Source organism: Chrysemys picta, chromosome 12, assembly GCF_011386835.1.
Source record: "Chrysemys picta bellii isolate R12L10 chromosome 12, ASM1138683v2, whole genome shotgun sequence".
NCBI classification, from domain to species: domain Eukaryota; kingdom Metazoa; phylum Chordata; order Testudines; family Emydidae; genus Chrysemys; species Chrysemys picta.
Window position 1 is genome coordinate 54,196,477 of NC_088802.1, and position 26,883 is coordinate 54,223,359.

General features: G+C 64.7%; 2 protein-coding genes across 13 annotated transcripts in view; both read right to left on the reverse strand.

The window, feature by feature from the left end:
- The window catches only part of LOC135974812 (serine/arginine repetitive matrix protein 1-like), a 244,884-nt gene that overhangs the window by 96,039 nt on the left and 121,962 nt on the right, over window positions 1-26,883 (reverse strand). The gene's annotated exons all lie outside the window — the stretch shown is intronic.
- The window catches only part of SDK2 (sidekick cell adhesion molecule 2), a 175,248-nt gene that overhangs the window by 11,544 nt on the left and 136,821 nt on the right, over window positions 1-26,883 (reverse strand). For 9 of the 12 annotated variants that reach the window (XM_065563708.1, XM_065563706.1, XM_065563704.1 and 6 more), the window contains 30 exons: window positions 26,266-26,382; window positions 24,820-24,987; window positions 24,374-24,476; window positions 23,211-23,387; window positions 22,505-22,641; window positions 21,907-22,054; window positions 21,669-21,809; window positions 21,344-21,525; window positions 20,739-20,854; window positions 17,815-18,010; window positions 17,053-17,151; window positions 16,102-16,293; window positions 15,632-15,753; window positions 15,326-15,435; window positions 14,560-14,710; window positions 13,500-13,737; window positions 13,258-13,373; window positions 12,008-12,197; window positions 11,058-11,156; window positions 10,216-10,410; window positions 9,890-10,091; window positions 9,483-9,586; window positions 8,982-9,052; window positions 8,228-8,363; window positions 6,990-7,046; window positions 6,530-6,631; window positions 5,991-6,106; window positions 3,512-3,698; window positions 1,819-1,956; window positions 119-280 (listed from right to left, as the gene is read on the reverse strand). In XM_065563708.1, coding sequence (XP_065419780.1) covers window positions 119-280; window positions 1,819-1,956; window positions 3,512-3,698; window positions 5,991-6,106; window positions 6,530-6,631; window positions 6,990-7,046; window positions 8,228-8,363; window positions 8,982-9,052; window positions 9,483-9,586; window positions 9,890-10,091; window positions 10,216-10,410; window positions 11,058-11,156; window positions 12,008-12,197; window positions 13,258-13,373; window positions 13,500-13,737; window positions 14,560-14,710; window positions 15,326-15,435; window positions 15,632-15,753; window positions 16,102-16,293; window positions 17,053-17,151; window positions 17,815-18,010; window positions 20,739-20,854; window positions 21,344-21,525; window positions 21,669-21,809; window positions 21,907-22,054; window positions 22,505-22,641; window positions 23,211-23,387; window positions 24,374-24,476; window positions 24,820-24,987; window positions 26,266-26,382 — 4,272 coding nt within the window. The remainder of the gene's footprint in view (window positions 1-118; window positions 281-1,818; window positions 1,957-3,511; window positions 3,699-5,990; window positions 6,107-6,529; window positions 6,632-6,989; window positions 7,047-8,227; window positions 8,364-8,981; window positions 9,053-9,482; window positions 9,587-9,889; window positions 10,092-10,215; window positions 10,411-11,057; window positions 11,157-12,007; window positions 12,198-13,257; window positions 13,374-13,499; window positions 13,738-14,559; window positions 14,711-15,325; window positions 15,436-15,631; window positions 15,754-16,101; window positions 16,294-17,052; window positions 17,152-17,814; window positions 18,011-20,738; window positions 20,855-21,343; window positions 21,526-21,668; window positions 21,810-21,906; window positions 22,055-22,504; window positions 22,642-23,210; window positions 23,388-24,373; window positions 24,477-24,819; window positions 24,988-26,265; window positions 26,383-26,883) is intronic. The other 3 variants (XM_065563709.1, XM_065563705.1, XM_065563703.1) reach the window with 2 other exon arrangements.

The following is a 26,883-nucleotide window of genomic DNA, read 5'->3' on the forward strand; positions in this document are numbered from 1 at the left end:
GGGTAAGTCCTTCCCGCCGCAGAGATCTCCGCTTGTGGGAATCCTGGGGGGCCCTCCCCCTAGCACAAATCCCCCCTGCCCCCGAGAGGCAGTGTGAGCCTGCGCGGCAGCGCCGTACCTTCCCCCGGCCCTGTGGTGATATTGGCCTCGATCTCGGGCCCGTAGGCGAAGGTTTTGGCCCGGATCCGGAACCGGTACGTCACGCCCTCTGCCAGGTCCTTCACCTTCATCCACAGGGGGCTGTTCCCCTTCACGTCCACCGTCACGATCTTACTCACGCCTGGGGGGCAGAGGGCACGGACGTGGCATGCAGAAAACCTGGCGCCCACCCTCCCTCACAGTGCCAGGACCTGGTGTTGGGGAAGAGAACTGCAAGCCTGATGCTGAGTGTGGCCAAACTAACCCACAGGCCTGTGTGGAGGAGCGACTCCCTGGAGCACAAATCCGGAGTAGCCGGGCTGGCGTCTCTGCTCTGGGGACTGGATCCCAGGTCTCTTGCACCATAGCACAGGCTGGCTCCGTTAACACACACCTACCTGGCCCAGCTAGTCCCCTATCCTGCCTCCAGTACCCTGCTTTGCAGGAAGCACACAATGTCCCCCTCTAGCTGGCACAGCACGAGCAGGGAGAGCCTTCCTGACCCTGCGGGATCAGCACATGCCCTGAAGCATGCCCTTTGCTTGGCAGAACCCCAGGCCCTTCTGTGCTGTGGGCGGCAAGCAGGGTTTGCAGGATCAAACGACATCCTGCATGGCGCGGGTTCAAAGGAGAAGCCCCCCAGCCCTTGCTCCCTGGGGTCACTGCGGCCCTCCTCCCGAGCTCTCGCTTCACAGCACTTCCTCTGAACCCGACTCTCAGAAGCCCAGGTGGCAGCAGGGAACACTGAGCAGCCATTGTCCCCCCGGCCACCCCACCCGTGCTCTTCGCTGCGTTCTCAGGCTCTCTCCTGCCCGCTCTGCATGTCTCATCGGCCGCTCGGGGAGGAGGAGGGAGCCAACGCTCCCCCTCTTTTGTCTGTCGCTCTGGAACGTAACAGCTCGGGTACGGGAGGTGGTGTGGTGGCAGCGCTGGGCCGGGCTACATGGGGCACTGCAGGGCTGCAGAGAGATGGAGGAGGGAGGTGCTAGACCCCCTCTGAAGACGTGATGCAGGATCATGAGAGCTGGCTGCACCGGGATGTTTTGATCCCGTGAAGATTCCACTGAAGATGCTCTTTGCTCAGTTTTGTTTTGGTTTGTTTTTTTTCTGAATCCCTGAAACTTTTCACCAACAAAGAGACTTTGGCCAGAATTTCCATTTTGTTGAAAAAAACCATTTTCACCATCAAAATGGCGGGAGAGAACGTGCCCCCTCTGCTCCCGCAGCAACACTTCGGGTGCGCTCAGGACCGTGCGTCCTCGTGTATCTCCAATCCCTTTGCACAGTGACCTACGGGACAAACCCAGGTGCCCTGCAGCCACCTCTGGGGAGGAACCCGGGAACGGTTGTAAAGTGAAGGGCAGCAGAAGGGAACGGCACAAGCGGGAGTTGGGCCGGGACACTGGGCTGGTCCCCAAACCCTTGTGACGTGTGGCAGGGGGCCACAAAGAGATTCTAGCCCGTACTGCTCAGCACATCCACCTGGCCTGGGGTAAATTTAATCCTTCCCTAGAAACAGATTTTCCTGCCTCCCGGGCTCCTTTGCCAGCTCTGTTTCCCAGCCCCCCAGGAAGTGGAGGCCCCCGACCCCTCATCACACCTCCCCAGCTTTCCCCTCCGCAGTGAATGGCCCTGCCCCACCTCCACCCCACTCCTGCCTGTTCAGCCCAGGGCCCTTACCGTCCACAGGCGTGCAGGGCTCATAGACCAGCCTGTACCCTTCCAGGATGCCGTTGGGCAGCAGAGGTGGCTCCCAGGAGACGTTCACCGAGGTGGTGGTCAGCTCGCTGAACCGGATGGTGCTGGGGGCGCTGGGGGCTGCGAGGAGAAAGCAGAGGGGCTTTGCAGACTTCCCCCGGGCGAGTGAGGAGAGGGGCGTGGATCCTGCTGGCCCCCCTCGCTCCTCGGCCAGCTCGTCCTGGGGTTTGCTGGGTGGGGCGGTTGGCGAGCGAGGCCGTGGGAAAGGGATGGATTCAGTCACACGCCGTCAGCATTAACGGGTGTGTGTCTGTGACCTGCCCAAATTCCCTGCCCCCCCCCCCCCGCCCCTGAGCAGGTGTGGGAAGCAGACAGGCAGTCCCTCGGAGCCGGGGGGGCGGGGACTGTGCGAGTTTGTGTTCTGTGTTTGAAAGACTTTGTCCAAGTTTGGGTTACCAGGAGAGACAAGCTGGACTGGGGCTGGGGCCTGGAGGGCCAGCATGTGCTGGAGGACTCAGTAAACAGACCCTGGAAGGGGGTCACTTGAGGGACTTTTGGACCGAGTGAGTTCTTAAAGGGCCCTCAAGGGGCAGGGCATGCTGGAGCGACCTTGGGCCATGAGGGAGCCCTCAGGAGGTGGCTGCCCGTGGTACAGCGAGTTAGCTGAGAACTCCAAACCCATCCCGCCAGTGCCAAATCCCTAGTAACACCCCCCTTGCGGGGCTGGACTCCTCCGCCCCCCCCTCTTCCCACCACAACTCCAGAAAAGAGCGAGAGACACAAGCGCTCCAGACCCAATCGGAAACAACTGATCGGCCCTGCCGGGCCCCTCTGTGTCTCCCCAGTCTACAGAGCTACGCACCCCCGGCGCATCTGGGCTGTGTCTCCTCCTGACACCAGCGCACCTTGCGCCTCTGGTTTCCCTGACGACAAGCTCCCTGCCAAGACACCTCACACGTCTGGGTTATTTTGGGGAAATGCTACTTCCTATCTTGACGCGACACCTCGTGGGCGGGTGAGGGGACAAAGGGGTTAATGCCCCCGTTCCCCTTTTGTCCGGGAACAGTCAAGGAGAACGAGGCGTTGTTGCAGCGTGCTCGAAGCCTGCCTGGCAGAGCGTCTCTGGGACTTGGTCCCTCAGGCCCCCCACAAAGGCCGAGAGGGGGTGCCTGCCGCAGCGGGGAGCCCCGGAGCTACCTTGGCAGATCCAACACAAAGAACTGGGGTGATTATTTTCAGCCTCCTCCCTGGTGCTGTGTCGAGAAGGCTCCATACCTGGAGCTCTTGGACGCACGGGCTGGTTTATTTCTCGGATGGGAAGGGAGGGCACCTGGGACTTCAGCAGCCAGGCATCCCCGCAGCATTGCTAACTGCAGAGCCCCACCCCCACCTGGCTTCCATCCCAGCCTGGGGCCAAAAGTGGGACGAGTTTGTCAGGTCTCAACCTAGAAGCACCAAGCAGGAGCACAACTCCTGGCCAGCCTCTGCTCAGGACAGGCCCAGAACACAGAGGGATGTGGTGGCAGCACACAGGGCTTGGCAGAGCTGGGCAGAGGGAGCCCAGGGCTGGGATAAGGCGGGGCAGGGTGGGCTGCAGGTCGGGATGGCGCACGTGGGTCGCTGTGCGATCCCTCCTGCTTCGCGGCCCCATGAGTGAGAGGAGGATGGAGCCCACCTGCCTGCTGCGTCCTGCCCCTGACGGGGGCGCTGCGGGGCCCGTCTCCGGCGGCGTTGAAGGCCGAGACGGTGATCAGGTACGAGGTGTATCCCGTGAGGTTCTTCAGCTTGGCCCCGTTCTCGGGCAGGAAGAGCGTCTTCACCCGCTCCGTGCCATTCTGGCGCTGGGCCTCCCAGAAATAGATCTGCGGGGGGACGGGGAAGACGGGAGCCGGGGTAAGGCCAGGCCCAGTGCTGGCAGGGGCCCGACATAGCTGCTAGGCCCAGGCGCTCCCCTTCACAGCCTGCTCCCGGCGCTGACCACCCCGGGCTGGGGCTCCTGGCTCCCCACGCGCAGGCTCAACTTCCCCCAGATCCAGCCTGCCTGGCTTCTCCTTCTGCAGAGCGCACCGGGAAACGGACCCGCTGTGGCCCCTTGGTGGAGCGACCGGGGCGGTGACTGCTCTGCGGTGGAGGAGACGTAGGGCCGTTTATAGTTAAGGTCCCCTGACCCCCAAGAAAGACCCCTGCCCCATCTTTCAGTGGGACACGTTCAGACACGCTCCAGAAAGAGGAAAGCTCCTACAGCGGTGTAGCCAGGCTGGTGCCCTCTCCTGGGGCTGGTCCAAACAGGAAACGCACTCGCTTGGCACAGGGAAGGGGCAGGGGAGTTCAACCAATTTCTCAAAACCTCCGTGAGGGGATATCGGCTGCAGGTCAAAAGCGGCTTTTCTGGGTTTAACTTAAACGCCTCCTGATCAGTTTCAGGCAAACACCACAAAGCGAAGCGAGTGTGTCCACATGGGACTTGCACCGGTTTCATTAAGTTCCATTGTCAGCCCCTCGACGATAAAGGCCTGCAGTGTCTGGGTCTGGACAATCCCAGGGTCCAGAGGCGTCTCCATTCCAGAAACCCCCTGGGACGAACTGGGCCTGTTCTTAATGTGGTCTTGAATGCTGAGTGGGGAGTGTTGGCTGGGAAGGCAGGGGAGGTTGGCTAGGACGGTCTGCATTGGGGGATGAGAGACTCGCCTTGAGGGAAGACATGGGAGCATATAACGTGAGAAGCCAGGAAGGGGTTAGAGGCCAGGTGACACCTTTGCCCGGGAAACTGAACAAAGGCTGTGGGAGGGGTGGCTGAAGGGAGTTTCTGGAGCTGCCTGGAGAGGCAGACGGGGCTCTGACCTCCCAAGGGGGCTAGGGTGCCCTGGGACCCGAAGATGGACCTAACTGAGGGGGATCCTGTTGTCTGTGCCTGCAAGACCTGTCTTGGACTGTGTTCCTGTTGTCTAAATAAACCTTCTGCTTTACTGGCTGGCTGAGAGTCATGGTGAATCGCAGGAAGCCGGGGGTGCAGGGCCTTGTGTCCCCCCACACTCCACGACACCGCCCGCAGCCCCTCTGGGATCCAAAGGGAGGCCGGGAGCACAGAAGACGCACACACGTCTCTGGCTCTGAGTCAGAGAAGGGGCTTTCCTGCGTCCAGAGGAAAGGGGGGAGCAGGACGCGCCGGCTCCAGGCCACGCTGGGTGGAAAATGTGACCCAGATCCCTTGGCTGAGCCCAGAGACTCAAACGCGGGCTGAGGTCACCCTTGAGCGGTGCCCAAATATCCAGGGAGAGGCTGTACGGTCCCAGCCATCCTGCCCCGGCCCCGCTTCCCTGAGAGCTGCAAAGCCGCTGCCCAGAACCGGGCCTCCGCAGCACACCCCATGGCCTGGGCATGCCCCCGTTCTGCCCCCGCCCGCTGACCCAGTATCCCGCAGTGGTGCACCCCCACCACTCCACGCTCAGGGGCAGGCCAACCCTGGCCCGACGAGGGATGCAATGGGGTGGCTGGGTGGCCGGCCAAGCTGCAAGCTCCCACCCCTGGGCTGCGGGGCAAAGAAGTCCGGCCCGTGTGGACATGCCAGGTGTCCCCCCACCCCCCGAATCCCAGCTATGCCCTGCTGCAGGGAGTGCCCAGACCCCTGAGAGGGGCAGGAGAAAAGGGCCGGTGCGGGATTGGAAGTGACACCGCGCCACCTGCTGAGCACACCGGGAACTGCGCTCAGCTGTGACGATTCCTTGGGGTGTGTGTGTGTGTGTGTGTGTGATATGATATGTTGCCCTGTAGCTCGGGCTAACGATGCCCACGGCCCCAGAGCTGGCCGGGATGCAGCTGCAGGGTGGCTGCATCCCCCATCCCCATTCCCTTGCAATCCCGATGCCACTGACTGCTGGCTCTGATGGCCTCGAATCAAACAGGTTCCCTGTGCCTTGTATTCCTGGAGCGCCTTCTACCCGAGCATCTCCCAGCACCGACCAGTTCAACTCAGTCCCTCCTTCACACACCCGGCTCAGTGCTCCTGGCCTCGTTGGCATCAGAGGGAAACTGAGGCACGGCTGGTGTTGAGAGGGAAGCCAATGGGAGTTCTGGGTGCCCAGCTCCCCGCAGCGACGTGCCCCTCTGGGTGCTGTGCCGATCGTAACAGCCAGCGGGAGATGGGGGGCCAGTACCTTATAGCCCTGGATGTCACCATTCTGCGCCTCCAGGGATGGCGGCTCCCACGTGACGTCCAGCTGGGTGGCTGTGGCGGTCTGAACGGCCACGTTCTGCGGCGGGGCGGTGGGCACTACAGAAGGAGAGCGAGCTGGGGTGAGAGCGCCCGAGCCCCCCGGCACTCCCGTCCCCCGGCATGGCGGCTGGGGTATGGCGGGAGAAGGGGACGGCCCCTCTTCCATCTGATCGCACCCTCTCCCTGCGGACACCGGGGGTCTCTCCTGCAGCCGCTGTGCTGCCATCCATCAGACAGCGTCCTGCTGCTGGCCGACAGCTGAGGAGTGGGGAAGGCCGTGGGCACAGGCTGGGTCATTGCGGGGAAGCGCAGCCCCGGCTGCTACCCCTCTGAGAGAGGCTCCCTTCGCTCGGCTGGGCAGGGCCTGTGAATTCCCTGGTGAGCGCCGGACGCGGCCCAGGGACGGGGCGGCCCTTAGTGACCAACAGGGGAGCTCGAAGCCTGCCCGGAAGCAGAGATGCCCGCGCAGCCCTGACTCACCCGCCTCGCCTACGAAGACCTCCTGGGGGGGGCTGGAGGGCCCCTCGCCCGCGGCGTTGTACACACTCATGCGGATCTCGTAACGCCTGTGCTTGCTCAGATCTGCAGGGGGTGAGAGGAGGGGAAGTGGGTGCCAGGGAGAGCCGGGCAGGGGCCCATCCACAGGGCCAGGAGTACTCCCTCCCATTAACCCCTTCCCTGCCCCCTCGGGGCTAGGCCGGGCGGTGGGGATGTCCTGTCCTGCTGTGATACCCCAGCCGCAGGGGGCAGCTCTGCCGGTACGTCTGCCCCCCCTCCCTGATGGGGAGCAGTGAAGTGACTAACGGTCGCCCGTCGGTGGAGTGCGGAGGGGGCCCGTAGGTGGTCGCTGGAATGCGGGGGTGGGTGGGTGGGGAAGTCAGGAGGGGAGCGACACGCAGACGGACAGAGACGAGCCCCGAAGCAGAGAGCGGAGACTTACTGTCCAGTTGATGGTGCGTGAGGTCGGCTCCGGTCAGGTTCCGCACGGCGTACCCTGCTGCGGGCGTTGAGAGGGAGCGCAGGGGAGAGCGGTCAGTGGGGTTAGTCACACACAGACAGAACAAGCAGGGCGGATGCCCCGCGGAGCATGGAGTGGCGGGATGGCTGCCAGGGCTAGCGCAGGGGGCAGCGTTGGTTAGCGGGCAGGGGGAAGAAACCTTCACTGCTGCCACCGGGGGTACAGAGGAGCTGGAGCGGGGGAGTGCCCGGGAGTGACAGGAGCTGGTTGTGCCCTGCTGTGTGAGTACGCCCCTGGGACTGCCCTCACACGGCTTCCTGCCTCCCTGGCCCCGGCATGCCCGGTCTCTGCCCCTCAGCCTTAGCTCCTCTGGCACTGCCATTAGCCCAGCTGGCAGTGCCAGGCTGCCTGCTACCCACTTAGCACTGGGTGGCCTCTGCCCTACCATCCCACTCCCCTTCTCCACTCCCAGGGCATGGGCTGCAGCCCTCCCCAGCGGTGCGGCTCCTCTGCGTAGCAGCCTGGGCATTAACCGGTGCCAGCAGGGAGTGCGCAGCACAGTGCCAGGGTCGGCGCCATGATCAGAGATGACTGACAGGCCTCAGCACAGCAACCCTGGGACTTGGGGGCTGGGGCTCCTCTCAGGGGGGCTTTAGCATAAGTCTGGGGAGAACCTCAGCCCCTGGCCAACTCCCCTGGCCCCTGCCTGCCCCAGGCCCCCGGCCCCCGGTTCAGCATACAAGAGACTTCGCAAACAGGGAAAAGGGGAAAAAAGCACCAGGTCAAATTTCAGGCTCTCCCCAGCTAACCACGTCCTTCTCAAGCCGTGAGTGCCCTGATTGCTTCTGACCTCGTAGCCCTCTCCAGGTCCCCCCGCCCAGCAGAGAGCAGACCCCCCCCCTTGGCGTCAGCACTCACACCACCAGCCATGGCACCCCCCGTGGAGGGTGACGCTGCCCCGAGCCCCGCGGGACACGCCGGCACAGGACAGCTCCTGGAGCTCGGCTCGGTGCGCAGGAGGCTCTGGGGCCAGCCGGCTGGTGTTCACACGCAGAGCGCTTGGGGGGGCTGCAAGGCAGGGCTGGGGTGCGGCTGGGCGTCACGGAGAGCCCCATGGGCCAGGGCGAGAGGAATCCCCCCCCTGACGTCCCCTCCCCCCTGTCTGCGTTCCCAGGGGACGCTGTTCCTGCCCCCCGCAGGAGCCGAATAAGGGCACTCACGGGTGAGCTCCGTCCACTTGGCGCCGGGGCTGCTGATGCTGCGCGTGGTGAAGCCGCGCAGCCCGTCGTAGACCAGCTCGCGGTAGCGGATCCGGAAACCCAGCAGGATCCCATTGATCTTGTCCTCGTTGGGGGGCTGTATGGGGGGGACAGGAGCCAAGAGGCGGGTGCAGTCAGGGAGGGGCAGCCCATGGAGACGGTGCCTTTCATATCGATGTGCACGGCGCTGCCCGCTCCCGGAGCCTGCGCTGCCCTCACCCCTCTGTGGGATTTCCTCCTTCGCTCGCTGCCCCCGCCATGCCCTGCTGCAAGGGGGCTCCCTACAGCCAGGGCGGGCCCTGGGGTCCCTGCAGAGCCCAGTCCTGGGGTGAGGAGGGTTCAATCCTGAGAGGTGCAAGGTACCTTCGCAGCGCTCCCAGCCCCTGCAGGTCCCCAGAGCCCACTGGGGAGCAGCAGTACCCACTGGGGCTAGCCTGCTTCTGGCCCCTCTCTGCAGCAGGCACTCAGCGCCCAGAATGCCGGCGTCCTACTCGACCAACAGCGGCGTGCGGGAGCTCTGGAGCGGATGCAGCGCCGGGTGGCACAGCTGCAGGGTGCGGGGAGCCAGTGGGGCCCTGCCCAGAGAGAGCAGTGCGGCCAGGAACAGAGGGCAAGGGGATCTGCAGTGCCGAGGGGACACAGCTCCCAGGCCCTCCTGGGAGTCAAGCCGCTGTCTTACAGAGATGGGCGGGGGCAGCGCGGTGCCGCACGGTACCTGCCAGCGGATCAGGACGGAGGTGGTGGTGTGAGGCGTGACCGAGAGGATGGTGGGGGCTTCCTCTGGGGCTGAGGACAGAAGAAACACAGGTGAGATGCTGAGAGGCACGAGGGTCCCTGGCTCCAGACTCCGGCTCCCTTCCTGCGCAGCTCAGGGGGTTGGAGCCGTCCGCATGGTCGCTGGTTCGAATCCCCGCCACTGCTGGGAAGGGTGAGCCGATGGGCCCATGTGACCAACCCCCACCTTGCCCCAAAGAGCACCAGCTGGCCCCCTGGCCGAGCACTGGACAGACCCCCTCACTCCGTAGACAAGGCTCCAGCCTGGAGTGCGCTGGGAGCCATGACCCAGCGTGGGCTGCACCCTGCCCCTGAAGAGACAAGGCCGGCTCCGGTGGCCTTCAGCCTCCATGTGCCACGTCTCCCATGCCTTCCCGGTGCCGGGGCTGAGCCTGGCTAGCAATGGGGCACCAGCCCAGGCCTGCGGGGAAGGGGGACTGACCGGCCTGCAGGGTGGTGAGTGACTCCGACTCCGGGCTGTATTCGCTGTCCCCAATGTCGTTGGTCGCCTTGACGCGGAACTTGTAGGAGGTGAAGGGCTTCAACCTGGGCCAGGAGGGGAAGGGGAAGGGCGTGAGGCACCGGGTCCAGGGTATGAAATGGCGCAGCGTTGCTTTGGCCAGGCCGTGGGGGAATGAGATCGCCCAAGGAGCGTCACAAAGCCATTCTCCTCGTTTCAGGTGGGGAAACTGAGGCACAGAACGGTGCCTAAGGTCGGTGGCAGAGCCGGGAATAAAAGCCAGACCTCCTGACTCCCAGCCCAGTGCCCCCACGACACGCTGCCTCTCGCCTGCCTCACCCTGCCACAGACCCTACCAGGCCTTGCCCGGTTCGAAGGCCCCACCTCACCTGTCCACAACGAAGGAGGTGGCGTTGTGGCTGACGGAGGCGGAGTGCAGTGTCCACTCGCCAGCCGGCAGCTCGCGGGTCTGCACGGTGTAGTACCGGACCGGGGAGAGGCCGTCGCTGCCCGGCTCCCAGCACAGCAGCACACTGCGGGCCTTCACGTCCTCCTGCTGCACCACAGGCTTGCTGGGGGGCTGCGGGCGGTCTGAGGAGGAGGAGAGGGGCGTGAGGGCTTGGCCCCATCCCCCCGCGGGCAGGGCCTGAGTTCCACGCCCGTGGCTGGCTCGGAGCAGTGCCCGCCCCTGCCCCCCCAGCCCCGGCACGGTTACCTCTCTTCTCGGTGGTCACCACCAGCGCCTCGGCCGCCTCGCCCCAGCCTTTGCGGGTCTGCGCCGTGATGCGGAAGAGGTAGGTTGACTCTGGCTGCAGGCCGGTGGCCGTGTACTGGCGGGCGCTGGGGTTGAGCACCTCCACGGTGGCGGCGTTGGCGCTGGTGGTGTTCAGGCGGTGGGTGATCTGGTACGCTGCGGAGAAGGAGGATGGAGGCGGTCAGCAAGCGCCGGGCAAGGGGGCAGAAAGGCTGCTCCAGGAGACGCGGGATGGAGCCAGGACTGGCCGGGGGGACGCGTGGGCCCAGCTCCCCCCACAGGGTCTGGCCCTAGGGCCTGCCCGGGAGGTGACCCCAGCCGGGGGCTGGCTCCCCTGCCTCAGGCTGGGTGAGATGTTTGCAATTGGCCCTTCGGGGCTCACTGTCCATGTCTCCCCCCAGCGGGAAGATGGCGCCCGTGCCCAGCCCATCTCGGTGCCAGCAGGGCTGGGCTCGGGCCAGCGAGAAGGGGAGGGGATGGGGCTCGCCAGCTCTGCAGTTTATCAGGGGAGCAGCTCGGGCGAATCTGGGGCCCGAGGCTGCTGGCTCCTGGAGTACCTGGTACAGCAGCTGCCATTCCCCCAGCGAGACCATGCCATGCAGAGCACAGGTGGGCCCCCAGCATGTCCCTCCCCCCGCAGGGCTCAGCTCAGCTCCATCCCCCGGCCCCAGCCCTGTCGCTCACACACACAGCTGCACAAAGCAACGTCACACCCTCCTGCTGCCGAGCATCCCTAGTGCGGCCCCCACCTCGGGGTTCCGGGACCGTTACCCGCATGCCAGGGCGCTCGGAGAAGCGCTTACCTAGAATGATGCCGTTAGGCGCGGCTGGAGGCTGCCAGATCAGCCGGACTGAGGTGGTCCTCACTTCTGGGAAGAGGATGCCCACTGGGGGCCCGGGCACTGGGACAGGACGAGAGCAGAGGGCGCGCTGGGTGACGGGCAAACAGGCTCAGAGCCCTCGGCCGGAGCAAACGGGGAACGGAGCCCGTCCCAACCCAGCGGTGGGGGAGCCCGCTGGCCAAACCCCGACGCTAGCGACCGCAGGGCCTCCATCGCACAACTCTTCCAGGTGCACCTGGGTGCAAACGCCCCACAGGGCACCCGGGGCGACAGGGGAACGGTGTTTCCCTCCTTCGGGAGCCATCCCGCTGAAAACTGCCCACGTCCTGTCTCTGAGTGACGGAGCAGAAAGACTCCCACACGCACACGCGTGGACTTAGGGACAGAGACACCCCCACTTAGAGAGAAACACCGCCCCTCCCTCCACACCCTTAAGGACACCCTCCCCACACCCACCACCACACACCCTGTTAGGGACCCCCCATCCATACACATCCCCTTAGGGGCATGCACATCCCCTCCTCAGCATTCCCCGGGGGCACACACGAGCAAATACACACACGTGTGCATGGGGGCACCCCCCCCCCCCCCCGGGGCCCAGATACACGGTCAGGAATGCTCTCTCCTGCCCTGTTACGTCCCCTCGTTGTATTTCTAGGGCTGGCACCCCCACCCCCGTCTGCCGGAGCCCTCCAAGGACGGACAGACAGAAGGGGTGGCTGTCCGCACGGAGCATGGCGAGGGCCGACCAGACGCCGTTTTCTCCCCATCCCAGCGTGACGGGGGCACTACCCCTTTCACAGACTGGCCCTCGTTTCTGTCCGGCCTCACCCCGTGTGTCACCCGCCGCGAGGGCCCCCCGGTCCAAGCACCCCCGTCAGCGGGAATGGGCGGGGAGGAGCGGCGCCTACCGTCGTCCAGAGTCCTCTCCAGGATGGGCGGGGAGCTGGGCGCGCCGTCTCCGATCCGGGTGAAGGCCAGCACACGGATCTCGTACAGCACGTACTTGCCCAGGCCCGCGAGCTGGGCGCTGCGGGAGGCGTTCCCCTCCGCCGGCCAGAACCGGGCCCGCGCGTCCGAGTCCTTCTCCTTGTACACGACCTGGAACAGCCCACGTGAAACCCACAGAGCCACCCCGCGGCTGCCCTGCCATGCCAGCCGAGCCCACTTCCCAGGCTGAATGGGGCCCGGGCACACGATGGCCTCTCAGTTCACAGCCCCATCTTGGTCACCAGGGGACAACTGCTCTGGCCCCACGTGAGAGTGCCACGCCACATGCAGGGCAGCCTCTCCCCAAGGGACTGCCACGGCGGGAGCATCCACAGGCATGTTTCAGGGAGCCCAAGAATAGAATAGCCACGGGCCACAGGACTGGGGGAGCAGGGGGCCGTGGGTTGGGATTGAGGGGCAGGGGCAGAGCTGGTGGTGGAGAGCCCAGGGCTGGCATAGCAGGGGGGCCGTGGGTTGGGATTGAGGGACACCGCTGGTGGTGGGGAGCCCAGGGGTTGTGGATTGGGATTGAGGGGCAGAGCTGGTGGGGAGGAGCCCAGGGCTGTGTCACAGGGGCTGTGGGTTGGGATAGAGGGACGCAGCTGGTGGGGAGGAGCCCAGGGCTGGCATAGCAGGGGGGTTGTGGATTGGGATTGAGGGGCAGAGCTGGTGGGGAGGAGCCCAGGGCTGGCATAGCAGGGGGGTTGTGGGTTGGGACTGAGGGACACCGCTGGTGGTGGGGAGCCCAGGGCTGGCATAGCAGGGGGGTTGTGGATTGGGATTGAGGGGCAGAGCTGGTGGGGAGGAGCCCAGGGCTGGCATAGCAGGGGGGTTGTGGGTTGGGACTGAGGGACACCGCTGGTGGTGGGGAGCCCAGGGCTGGCATAGCAGGGGGGTTGTGGATTGGGATTGAGGGATGCAGCTGGTGGGGAGGAGCCCAGGGCTGGCATAGCAGGGGGGTTGAGGATCGAGATTGAGGGACACAGCTGGTGGGGAGGAGCCCAGGGCTGGCATAGCAGGGGGGTTGAGGATCGAGATTGAGGGACACAGCTGGTGGGGAGGAGCCCAGGGCTGCGTCACAGGGGCTGTGGGTGGGGTTGAGGGGCACCAGCCCAGCTATTCAGAGGGGGCGGCTGGGTCCGAACAAGGGATCACACAGGATGATACCCACCTTGTAGCCAAGGATGAGCCCGTTGCGATCTGCCTCAGGGATCTCGTTCCATCGGACCAGCATGCTGCTGGAGGTGGTGGCCAGCGCGGACACGTTGGTGGGGCCGGACGAGGGGACTGGCGAGGGGAGAAGAAAGGGAGGTCAGAAGCCGGCCCGGCTGCTCCCTGTGGCAGTGGGGCCGGGCAGGGCACACCCAGGCTGGGGGCAGTGGGCAGCCGGGCATAGGACACGGCGGGAGGTACCTGACTCCCTGGTACGCCCCAGCACGACGTGGCTCCAGGGCCCGGCTCCGATGGCGTTGAAGGCCTGCACCTGCACACGGTACTCCGTCCACTCCTCCAGGTCCTCGATGGTGTATTCCCGCTCCACCCGGTCGTGGATCACGTGCGCCACCGTCCTGCCCCGCCCGTCCGCCCGCGTGTACCGCAGCCTGTAGCCCACCGACTCCGGGTTCCCGTTGTACTCCAGCTCCGGGAGCGGCTGGGGAGGGGAGGACGCTCAGCACCAGCCCTCCACCCGCTAACAAACGTACCCTCCCCCACACCTAGCAGAGCCCCGGCTAACCCACGTACCCTCCCCCACACCCAGCACAGCCCCGCTAACCCACATACCCTCCCCCACACCCAGCACAGCCCCCGCTAACCCACGTACCCTCCCCCACACCCAGCACAGCCCCGCTAACCCACATACCTTCCCCACACCCAGCACAGCCCCCGCTAACAAACGTACCCTCCCCCACACCCAGCAAAGCCCCCGCTAACCCACGTACCCTCCCCCACACCCAGCACAGCCCCCGCTAACCCACGTACCCTCCCCCACACCTAGCACAGCCCCCGCTAACCCACGTACCCTCCCCCACACCCAGCACAGCCCCCGCTAACCCACGTACCTTCCCCAACCTAACTGCTCCCCCCATAGTCTACACAGCCCCCAGCTAATCTGTACAAACCTCGCCTCCCTTCTGGACTCCTCACACAGCCCCCCATTCATCCATGTTCACCCCCTCACCAAACCCAGCGCTGCCCACACTAACCTGTGTGCTGGCTCCCCCCTCACTGCCCACCCCCACTGCAATGCACAGCCAGGCTGCTTCCACCCCCTCCCCACCCCGGGAAGACAGTGGCTAACGCTGCATTAAACAGGGCTGCAGCCCCCAGACCCTGTGACTGCCGTTTTCTCCCTGCTTCATTCCCGGCTCCCCACCCAAGGGAGCGCCCCGGGTAGACGTGGTGGCAGTGCCCATCCCGGGCAGGGGGTGGGCACAGGCCTGGGGTTTCCAGGACGCGCCCCGTGGTCACTCACCATCCAGCGCAGCCACAGGCTGGTCTCGCTGGCCGTCCGCAGGGTGACGTTGGCGGGCGCCACGTCCGGGGGAGCCTGCAGGGTCTGCATCCTCCTGGAGGGCACGCTGGGCGGGCTGGTGCCCACGATGTTCACCTGCCGCAGACGGAAGCTGCGAGGAGCGGAGCTGAGTCACCGTGGGCAGGGAGAGGACTCAGAAGGGCTGGGGGCACCCCCCAAGCTCCTGACCCGGGGCTACAATACAACCCCCACCCCTGTCAGTGCAAAGCTCAGGGCGCCCCACCATCAACGCTGAACCCATGCTGTGCTCCGGGGGACACTAGGGGGCGCTGCTGCTGGGGGAAGGTTCAACCACACCTGGGACCCAGAGTTCCCCTCCCTGATGCTCTCGGGCTCCGCTACCTCCCCAGGTGGGGGCTGACGCTGGGGGTACAGTGCTAAGGGAGGAGAGGCTCTGCCCAGCCCCTCTGGGGATACCCGTCTTTGGCAGAGGAAAGCCCAGCGCCCGATGGGCTGAGAAGATCCATTAGGGCCAGGTAGGGGGACCAGACAGCAAGTGTGAAAAATCAGGACGGGGCTCAGGGGTAATAGGAACTTATATAAGAAAAAGACCCCAAAATCGGGACTGTTCCTATAAAATCGGGACATCTGGTCACCCTAGGGCCAGGCCCCCTTGCTACCCAGGGTGGGCACCAGCTGTCTGCCGGGCGCGGAGGGGGGTTGTAGTAACCATGGCACTCGCCAAGCGCTGGTCCCCAGCACCCACCTGTAGTACATGTACGGGTGGAGGTTGGGCACCTCCATGGAGCGGGCGTCGGGGTCGTTGGCCAGCTGGTGAATAAGCTCCCACTCCTCGTTCTCGCCGATCTGACCCACCTGTGGACAAGGGGGTGGCGTGAGGGGCGGTGGTGCTGCCTGCGCTGCACCATGGGCCGTGCCGGTCGCTCCTGTCGGTGCAATGTCCCAGCCCAAGGCGGCGGAGGCCGAGAGCTCCCAAGTGCAAGGTGCTGTACACCCCCCAATAGGCCTGGATTCCCCGGCTCCTTCACCTCCCTCTCCAGAGACCCCTCACCTGAGCTTCCACCAGCCAGCGGGAAATGGAGGTCTTCCCGTCGTAGCCCGGCCTGAACTGGAGTGTGACGGAGCGCGGGCCGATGTTGGAGATGCCCAGATTGGTCGGCGCGCCGGGGAGCTCTGCAGGGAGAGGACAGGATGGGAGGGGACGTCCTGTCGTGGGGCCGGGGGGCAAGTGTGGCCGGCTTTCCCCCTCCCATCAATGCCCACACCTGGGCACCCGCGCCTCTGGCAGCAGTGGGGGGGACCGTAGGGGAGAATGGCGCAGCCACCGGAGCATCATGCCCACGCCCAGGCAGCCCTAGGGGCAGAGTCACCCCTAGCACGAGCTCCTGCTCTGTGCTGCTCGGGCCCAACCTGACCCCCTGCTCCAGACCCGCTCCCAGCACGTTCTTCGTGGGGTGCCCTCCACCCAGGGCAGCAGGACGGTGGTGATGGGAGCAGAAGGGGGCTGGGAGCCGGGTTTACCTGGAGGGACCCCGGAGGAGATGGTGGAGGAGGACAGCTGGCCCTGCCCCTTGGATGTCATGGCGGCCACTTCGATGGTGTAGGTGGTGAGGGCGGTGAGGCCGGTGACGCGGTACTCCAGGGTGACGTTGGGCAGGTAGTGCGTCACCCGTGTGTTGGTGCGGTTGTATTCCTCCCAGGAGATCCGGTAGCCTACAAGACAGCCACATGCACACGGGCAGGTCACACTCAGCCCCTCACTGCGGGAACCTCCCCCTCGCCCCCCCGGGGGAGACACCCTTCAACTTGCCCGCACTCCTCCCCAGGCTACCGCGTGGGCCCCAGCCAATGCAGTGCCACCCTCATGCTTTGCCGGCAGAGGGGCCTCACTTCCCAGATCCCCCCAGCAGCCTGACAGCCCAGCGCAAGGGGCCACTAGCCAGAGGCCAAAAGGCAGAGCCAGCTCCTTGAGTCAACGCTGGTCCCTTCTGCCCCACACCCCTCGCTTGCCAACCCCTCTGCGGTTCGGGATGTTCAAGCCGCCTGGGGAGGGTTGGGAAGGTCCCACCCGCCGGCTCTTGCCCCGAATTCTCCACCGAGTGTTCGCCACGGAGCCAGTTCCCCACCATCGTCCACAGCAACATCCGCCCGGTGTAGCGGGCGCTGCCCCGGCCACGCCAGCGCCTCCTTGGCACGCCGTGACGTGGAGGGAGCCAGACGTGTCTGGGATGCGGAGGATGGGGCCGAGAGGAGCGGGGTGGAAATGCGGTAACTGAAGCACTCCAGGAGAACGGCAGAAGCTGCAAGGACTTTAGGCCTCCCGCATGTGGGAAGGAAGGTGCAGGCGTCTGGGGAGACAGGACTGTCCTGCGGCACAGAGTGCGTTCCCGGCTGCGGCCTTGGGCAGCGCCAGGCTGCAGCTCAGCTGGGCCGGGGGAGGCTCCGGCAAGCTGCCCCCCGGGAGCCCCTTACCGGTCAGGATGCCGTTCTTCTCCAGGGGCTCCTGCCAGCTGACCTTCAGCGACGTGTCCAGGATGTCGCTGAAGCTGAGGTGCCCCACGGGGCCAGGCGCTGCCCAAAAAACCCCAACGCCAAGAGTTAGAGTGGAGCAAACTGCACATCTCAGCACCCCCTGTGCGGCCAGGCCGAGGTGAGCTGGGGCGAGCCGGGGTCTCCCCAGGGCGCTGGCCAGTGAGAGTGAGTGGTGAGCTGGAGTGAGCAGGGGTCTCCCCGGAGTATCCCCCAGGGTGAGCTGGAGTGAGCAGGGGTCTCCCTGGAGTATCCCCCAGGGTGAGCTGGAGCTGGGGGGGTCATCCCGGGGTATCTGCCATGGGGAGTTGGAGCGAACGGGGGTCTCCCTGGGATATCACCCATGGGGAGTTGGAGCGAGGGGGGGCTCTCCCCAGGGTATCCCCCACGGGAAGTTGGAGTGAGCGGGGGTATCCCCCACGGGAAGTTGGAGAGAGAGGGGGTCTCCCTGGGATATCTCCCATGGGGAGTTGGAGTGAGCAGGGGTCTCCCCAGGGTATCCCCCACGGGGAGTTGGAGCGAACGGGGATCTCCCTGGGATATCCCCCATGGGGAGTTGGAGCGAGCGGGGGGTATCCCCGGGGTATCCCCCATGGGGAGTAGGGACAGGTTCTAGGGCTGAGGCCCCTGGCTCTGCAGGCGCGTCTGGGGGCTGGGCTGCGCGCCCCACCCTGTGTCACAAGGGAATGCAAGGCCTCCCCGTACCGTCCTCGTGGGTGCGCACCAGCTGCGGCGGGCTGCGCGGGCCGTCGCCCGGCGTGGTGAAGCACAGCACGGAGGTGAAGTACTCTGTGAACTTCTTCAGGCCCCCGATGTAGCCCACGTGGATGCTGTCCTGGAAGTTGGGCCTCACCGTCACCATGGTCACCTCCTCCGCCTGTTCTGGCTCCCACGCGATCAGCTAGGGGGGCAAAACAACAGGGTCACAGCCCCGCGTGGTGGGGAGAACCAGCCCTCAGCCCCACGGCTGCCCCCTCAGCAGCCTCTCCTCCAAAGGACGGGTGGGTGAGTGACGGAAACGCCCGGGGTGTCCACTGATCATGGGGACCAGAGGGACACCAAGACGCCAGATCACTGCCCCAGCCCCACAGCAGGAAGGGCTGCCTGTGTGGGGGCTCCACAAACGGTTCCAGCTAGCAAGCAGAGTGCATGGGGGGCATTTCAAGGCCAGAGGGGACCATTATGGGCATCGAGTCTTTCTGACCTCCTCCGTAACATAGCCCGGAGACCCTCGCCCAGCGATCCCCGCTTTAAGCTCAACCATTTGTGCCTGAAGGAGCATGGTATCTTTCGGTCTCTATTCAAAAGGGTGGAGGGATAGCTCAGTGGTTTGAGTATTGGCCTGCTAAACCCAGGGTTGTGAGTTCAATCCTTGAGGGGGCCGCTTAGGGATCTGGGGCAAAATCAGTACTTGGTCCTCCTAGTGAAGGCGGGGGGCTGGACTCGACTCAATGACCTTTCAGGGTCCCTTCCAGCTCTATGAGGTGTATATCTCCATATATTAAAGACACTGAGTGATGGAGAATTTACAACCCCCCTTAGTAACCTGCCCTGATACTTAATTAGACAGACTGGAAGGTTTGACAGGGGTAGACAGAGCCAGATGGTGATAGATAAGCCAAGGATGCCTTAATCTACTTTCAGCTGTGGCAGAGTCCTGACCTTGGGAGCACCGGTCAGGTTTGTTTCTGATGTGTCCGTGTTTCCGTGTTTCCAGCTAGTGTGTCTTTTGGGCGTAAGATCCTAGATCTCCTCTCAACTCAGCTCACTCCCCGAGCCTGCTCCTGCATCTGGCCAGGACACGGGAGTTTAGCTTTCACAGGGCGCTGTCAGAAGGGACGTGTGGAGCGGCTTTGCAATATTGGTGGAAACGTTCCCAGCGCTGGGTTTACCTGGCCCCCAAACACTGCAGCACTGGGCTCTGGCAGGAGACTCACCCAGGGCAAGGGACCCGACTACTTTCATTACCCGGGCTCAGTGAAGGGCAGACCAGAAAACAGGGAAAAGGCAAATCTGATGCTTAAAACCAGGTTGCAGTCAACAATCAAAGGAGTTGTTAGCAACACGGGTCGTGTCGGGGGTGTGTGATTATTTTTGAATATATGATTTTTAACCTTTAATAAAGAGCATTTTAAAAACAGCCTCTGTATTATTATTATTTGCGGTGGCAGGTGCTTTACAAACACAGAACGAAGAGACGGCCACTGTCCCAGACAGCGGGCAATCTCGGAGTGCTTAGCGTTACAAACTTCCCGGCTCCCGACCGCGTACGGCCACCAGCCAACAAGCTGAGCTCTGAGGTGCTTGGACTCCCACTGCCTTTTCACTCACCAGCCGTGGGGGACGTTTTTGCTTTCCCCAAAGGAATAGAGATTTCCTTTGGGGAGGGAGCGTCTCCCCACACTTCTCTTCAGGACAATGCAAACCCTCTAGCGCATCTCCAAATCAAAGCTTTTCATTCGGAGCCTCTCATTTATTCGGAGTTGATTAAACATCAATTAATGGCGAAAAGCAAACACTTGATGCGTTTTAATAAGCGTTTGTATTTATCCGTACAAAACAATAGACAGCTGATTAACTCCCCCGATAACAATGCACAATAGCCTGCTTTGCTCTGGCGTTACATTTAGACGGGACGTCTAGGCATTAAATTGGGACCGTGGAAGATAGCCTATAGCAAGTTAATTAGCTACTAATTAGGCCCTAAAATACTAATCAAAAATACTAAGTGGCATTTAATAAGTATGTTAAATATCCTGCTTACTCTGGTTATCTCGTTTGTTGGCAATTAAATTCCTGAACTTCTTTGCAGTAGATTAAGAAACAAGTATAATATTTTAATTCAATGTAATGAATGTAAAATTGAATTAATTACGATTTGGAATTAATTACGGAGCATTGGAGGCTGAGGTTCTCTGTAAGTGTTAACTCTTAGTAAATATTATTTGAATGGTCAGGCTTGACTCAGTTAGAATACCTGCTTTTGAGGGGTTTTAAATGCAAAGGGAAGCCATTTTTGTTAAGGGTCTGGGAAGCAGACACAGGAAAGACTTTTCCTCGGAAAGAGGTTTAGAAAGTTTGAGGCCACGAGTGTGAAATGAGGGTTTAAGCAGAGATGCTGTTGATTTTATTCACATTGCCGGCTCGCCCCCCTGGCGGAGAATCCAAGATGGTGGCACCGTTCCTGGGGAAACTGAGTCATAAACATTGCCTTCTCACTAATTAATCCAACGAACCGCAGTTCAGAGCAAAGATGGATTAGCGTCTCCTAGTACAACCCTGAGTGTTTGCAACACACGGGCACAATGTGTCCTGCCCACCCTGCAGCAGCTGGCTCACACTGAGGATAACAACCTACTATTGCTGCCAGCTAGTGGAGTTACTCTGTTAGCTCAATGGGAGAGGTTGGTGCTGGAGATCCCAGTGATGACCCATGGAGAGGGGGATGCTGTTTCACTCTCACCCCAGAGGGGATGAGACATGGACTGGCTGTAGCTCCCAGGATCAGGCCCTTCTTCCACGCTGGGTTTCCTCCCCCCCGAGGCCAGTGCTGCTGGTGGGTGTCTCAAGGAGTGGGTGCCATCTTGTACTTTGTGTTGTATTTGGAGCTGGGGAGCCCTCCCCCGTACCTTGTATCCCTGGTTGATGCCATTGATGAACTGGGGGCTGGGCGGGTTCCAGGTGAAGCGGATGGTGGTGGCGTTGGTGGCCTCGGCCTGTACGTTGCCCGGGGGCACGGTGGGAACTGCAGGAGAGGAGGGCAGGCTTAGCATGGGGGTGGGGACGCTGTGCGGGATGGAGGTGCTGCCTGGGCCTTGGGCTTGTGGTCAGGGGCACTCCCTCCCAGCCACAGCACCGGGCAGGCAGGGAGCGGCACGCTGGGCTCCCCTCCCTAGCTGCGCTGAACCCCAGCGCCCCGCGGCCACCCCTCCCCAGTGAGCTCTGAAACCCCTGGGGACAGGGGCACCTCTCCCCCAGCCGCAGGACAGGTTCGCTCCGGGGACCCAGCAGCACGGCTGCCCGAGCAGCCTGGCAAATGCTGCTTTGCAGGGCGGTGATCTGGGTCCGGAGCCCACTGCTGATCACCTGGCCCCCAGCAGCTTGTGAGCTGAGGCCGGGCTCCCGAATCCCCCGGGGCTCCGCGCCCCATAGCCCTTCCCTGCACAGACTGGGCCAGCGGAGACCCAGCCCCCTTCCCCCGGAGCTGGGGAAAGCCCCCCCCCTCCTCGCCCACCTCCCTGCAGGGTCCACTCGGTCACCCTGGCGCTGTAGACCCCCAGGCCGGCGCTGTTGTACGCCGCCACCTCGATCTCGTAGTTGGTCCAGATGATGAGATCCTCCAGGAGCAGGTTGTTGACCTCGGCGTTGGTGATGTTCTTGAACTGATAGCCAACGGGCAGGCCGGCCAGGCAGTACCTGGGGGCGGGGGAGGGCAAGTCAGGCCAGCGGGCAGCCGCGCCCCCTCTGGCTCCAGCAGGCCCATCCAGTGGGAGCCAGGCAGATGCCGCCCTGGGGACCGGCCGGGTGGGGAGGGCCGGCTCCCCCCCCCAGTGGCCTACCTGATAAGGTAGCCTTTCAAGAGGCCGTTCTGGTGGTTCTCAGGAGGCGGCTGCCACTGGAGCATGATGGACTGGTTGGTCCTGCCGCTGGCGATGACGTTCTGGGGGGGCGCGGTGGGGGGCTCCTCCGGCAGGGACACCCTGGGAGGGGAGGCAGCGAAGGTGGAGAGTGAGGCCCCCAGCGCCCTGCCCTGGCCAGCTCCTGGGCCACGCAGGCAGCCACCCGGCCCCACCTTACCTCTCAGTGTCCCGGCTGAACTGCCCTTTGCCCACGTCGTTGGCAGCGCAGAGGCGGAACTGATAGGAGCGCGCGGGCACCAGGCCTCGCACCACCACGGAGGTCGCCTCAGGGTCCACGCTAGCCATGAGGGTGGTCCAGGGGGCGTCTGCGGAGCAGAGAGGGGAGAGGTAGAGCGGAGAGCCGGCACGGGGCTGGGGGGCAAACACGGTCCTTTCAGTCGCCAATAGGCCCGATCCCCGCTCCCTGGCCTGGCGCCCACTGCGCTGCTCGGCTGCACAGGACACGTGGGGTCCCTGGCTGGCTCCCGGCTGACAGGAGCCAGTCTGCACGATGTGCTGCAAGCGAAGCCGCTGGGGTGTCGAGGGCGAGCCCCAGGCCCCGTCCCAGTGGTGTGCGGTTACTGCCACAAACCAGGGAGCGGTGTGTGGCCATTTGCACACACGCTGGTAGCTGGACTTCTCCCCTGCCCCTCGCAGGTTCCCCCATCGGGAGCCCAGTCGGGCGGGCCAGGCCCATCCACGCCTGTGCCCACTCGCCAGCCCCGGCGCCCCGCTCCCAGCGCCCCGCGGCAGGGTGGAGGTGGCAGGGGCCTTACTGTTCTCCGAGACCTCGAGGATGTAGTGCAGCAAGGGGCTGTTCCCATCGAAGGGCTTGGCCCACGTCAGGTTGATGGCACGTTTCTCCAGCGGGCTCAGCGAGGCCACTGGGTTCTCCGGGGCATGGGGGAGCTGCCTGGAGGGGGAGGAGAAACCAGCGCTGGAAACAGTGGGACAGCTTCAGAGGGGACACCGCCCTGGGGGGGCAGGCAGGGAGGAGGTGGGGCAGGGAGCTGAGGGTGTTTGGGACAGGTAACAGGAGCTCACCCAGGTGGGGTCTGGCATCGCGAGGGCAAGCCTGCCTATATTGCCAGGCTGCCACGGCACAGGGGCCCTGGAGCCTATGGCCTGGCTGCAGAGTGTCCCGGTTAGCCGCATCGGAAGGGAGAAGGGGATGCTGTGGCAGGAGGAGGCAGGATGCGTGGGCAGGGGATGCCATAGAAGGTACACCATGGCAGGAGGGGACCCCGTGGCAGGAGGAGGCAGGGTGCGTGGGCAGGGAAATGCCACAGAAGGTACACAGTGGCAGGAGGGGACCCCGTGGCAGGAGGAGGCAGGGTACGTGGGCAGGGGAATGCCACAGAAGGTACGCCGTGGCAGGAGGGGACCCTGTGGCAGGGGGAAGGGGGAGATGCCACAGCAGGAAGCCGGGAGGGTGTCTAGGTGGGAGGATGAGCCCCTGCATTCCTGTCCCAGCTCCCTCACCTGACGCGCAGGTGGGCGCTGCGGGAGTCGTTGCCCCCGGCGGAGAGGACCCGGCAGGTGTAGGTGCCGATGTCCCCGGACCAGGTCTGGGAGATGTGCAGGGTGCCCTCCTCGTCCAGCCGGAGCCGCGGGATGCTGTCCACGCTGACGGGTGTGCCGTCCTTCTCCCAGATGTACCTGCCGCAAGGCCACCACGGGCTTCAGGGCTGGAGCTGGGAATGGAACCCAGGCGTCCTGACCCCAGCCCCCCTGCGGCAACCACTAGATCCCACTCCCCTCCGACAGCTGGGGGAGAACCCAGGTGTCCCAGCCCCCACGTAGCCCCCAGACCCAGCCCTGTCTCTCTGTAACGTGGCGACGGCCCTTGTTCTGGAGAAGTCCTACTGGCCCCTCGGCGGGACGCGGCGCATGAGCTGCCCCGTGAACGCTGACTGCCCTGGGGACGGCGGCAGGGGCATGGCACGGCTCGCAGCCTCCCATAGGCGCTGTTCCCAGGTCGGGCACCGGGTGGCAGTGCAGCACTGCAATGCCACGGCTCAGGACGCTGGGCATGGGGGGGCACCTGAGATGGCAGGGGGGGCTCCCGCAGCAAGGCAGCATTTATCCCCCCCATCAGATACTCAACCGGGGCCAGGGGAGCGGATCTGTCAGGGCTGGGGTCTCTGGCTCTGCAGGGAGGGTCCCCTGGCTCCCACCTGCCCAGCACTCGGGGCGTGGGGGGGGTTAATTCACCCACTGCATCTCTGCCCTGCCTGGGGGAATGGGGAAGTCCCTGCCCACTCCCCTGGAAGCAGGGCTGGGACCCCCCAACCTCTCCCCCTCCCCGCCAGGGAGCTCCGGGAGCAGGGCTGGGAGCCCCCGGACGCCCTGCCGGGGAGCTCCGGGAGCAGGGCTGGGACCCCCCGGACGCCCTGCCGGGGTGCTCCGGGAGCAGGGCTGGGACCCTCCGGACGCCCTGCCGGGGAGCTCCGGGAGCAGGGCTGGGACCCCCCGGACGCCCTGCCGGGGAGCTCCAGGAGCAGGGCTGGGACCCCCCGGACGCCCTGCCGGGGAGCTCCGGGAGCAGGGCTGGGACCCCCCGGACGCCCTGCCGGGAAGCTCCGGGAGCAGGGCTGGGAGCCGGGGTTCCCAGGACGGATCCCTGCTAAGCCAAGGCCACGTACCTGACAGCCACGCTGGGGTCGTGGGTGACGCCGCAGCTCATGGAGGCTTTGGTTCCCTTGATGACGCTCTGGTCCTGAGGGGGGCTGGTGATGCGGGTGCGGGCTGGGGACAGACACATAGTGAGCAGCAGCCCCCACTCGTGGGAATGCGGGGGGGGCTCTGCCAACAGGGGGCCAGCCCCGGCAGGGCTCTGGGGCGGAGGGCAGGAGAGAGCGTCACAGCCTGGCTGGGGGGAGGGGGAGGGTTCGTGCTCTGCCCTGCCATGCCAGGGGCCTGGGGTCGAATTCCACGTAAGCCTCACAACGGGGCCAGCAGGGGGCGCTGGGGAAACCAGGCCCCGTGGCGAGAGCCGTGCAGAGCTGGTGCTGGGGCCGTCGGTTTGGGTCTGGCTGGGGCCCAGCGGGGGCTGATGGGGCGGGGCCCAGCAGAGGCGGAGCGGCCTTACCCCACACGACGAGGTCAGCAGAGGCCTCGTCCACCCCACGGGAGTTGGTGGCCAAGCAGGTGTAGCTGCCGGCGTCGGCGATGTGCGTGGGGCTGACGAGGAGGCTGCCCGACTCCAGCAGGGTGAAGCGCGGCAGCTGCACCGAGCCGCTGGCCAGGATCCGCTCCCCTGTGTGGAGAGGGGAAAACCCCGTCATCCGCGGGAAGCGATGGCCAGGGAGAGCCTGGCGCCCGGAGGCCAGCCCAGCGCCGTGCTTCCGAGCCACACGGGGAGGAGCTAGAGGGCCAGGAGACCTGCCTGCAAACCGGCCCGCTCACAAGTGACATGAGTTTGCAGAGTCCTGCAGGGCTGGGATAAGAGGGGGGCTGCGGATTGAGGGGCATCGACGGAGCTGGGCAGGGTCCATCACACCTGCTCTGTGCCTGGCTCTGAGCCCCTCAATCTCATGCTCACCGAGCCGACCCCCTGGTCTGGCCCGGGCTGGAAATGCCAGCAGGAGACACTGCCCGTCTCCCGGGCACTCAGCCGGGGGCGGGCAGCGCTGGCTTTGCCCCGGACAAGAAGCAAGAACCTTCTCACAAGGAGCGTTGCGGCATTAAGAGCGGGCGCCGGGCGGGTTTTGACAGGGCAGTGATGGGGGCCTGCGGGGAAAGCAGAGTAACCTTGAGCTGTCCTCCCAGAGGGGGCGGGTGACCTGGCATGTCAGGAACAGGGCAAGATGCCGCAGCTCCGGACGCTGCTCCTAGAAGCGGGACATGCCGGGGGCGGCAGCAATGGGACCTGGCTTGGCTGCCACGTGCCCGATGTTATGGGGCAGGGCACTGCTCGGGGAGTGAGAGCCCAACTGAGTCCCCCACAGGCTCTGCCCACGCACCGACACCCCCCACTGCCCTCTGGCTCGGGGGCATGGCACAGAGCTTTGGGAGCTGCCAGCTGCAATGAACTGGGGCAACACCCACTGTCTTCCCCCCACTCCAGCCAGGGGGCAGGAGGAACCAGAACACGGCCCCAACCCCAAGCTCCTGCCCCAGGCTCGATGCCCTGCCCAGGTCACACTAGACCAATGCCCACTGCACCCCCCCAGCACATGGGATACTATGAACCACCCTCTGCGCTGGCTTGGCATTAACCCTCTGACTGCTCCCCCGGTCTGAGCAGGGGGGCCCAGCCTCAGCAGTGGGGTGGGGACCGGGTGGAAGGGGGGCGCTGCCCTGGGCAGCAGGAGGTTGGGCAGCTGGGAGAATGGCCAGGTGCCGGCTGGGAAGTGAGGGAGGGCTCTGCATGGGTATGATGCATGGGGCAACAGGAGGGCTCTGCCATGGGGCGGGGCTCTGGCTGGGGGAAGTTGGGGTGCTCGCAGCTCTGGGCCCTACAAGGACCCCAGGGGACTGCGCCCAGAGATGCAGCGCTGGGGCGTGGCCCATCCTCCCCGTGGGCCGCCTTTACCTTTCTGCCAGGTGATGGCCGGCCTCGGCGCCCCCGAGGTCTCGCAGCTGAGAACCACGGACATGCCGTCGATCACGGTGCTGTCCAGGGGGCCCTTGGTGATGTTGGGAGCGATGCCTGAGCAGAGGAGACACGGAGAAGCCTGTGAAGCGGCTCCTGCGGCCCAGCTCCGGGGTGACCCAGCAGCTACCATCAGGCTGCGGCAGCCCCTGGCCCGCTCGGGCTCTCAACACCTCGCCCTTGGGCTGACCCATGCCAAGGGCTTGGGAGCCACTGCCACCCTGAGCACCCTCCCATGCCTGGGGAGACGCCCCGCGCCCCAGTGGCTTTTGCTCTCGCACTTGTCCGGCACCCTCCTTCCCTCCATGCTGCATGAGGGGCGGGGCAGCACTGCCCAGCACGGGACGGGCAGTGAAGGGGCACCGGGGACAGTGCCCCTTTTATCCTCAGGCAGCATCTCCCGCACCCTGTGCTGGGGAACTGGGGTCAGCACTGGCTGCCAGAGGAGAGCGCCCCCTCCTGAGATCCCCACCCCCACAGCACAGCGCCCGCTAGCGCCATACTGGGGCATTGGGGTCAGCGCCTCCTACTGGGGCTCCCCACAGCACAGGCCCCCTA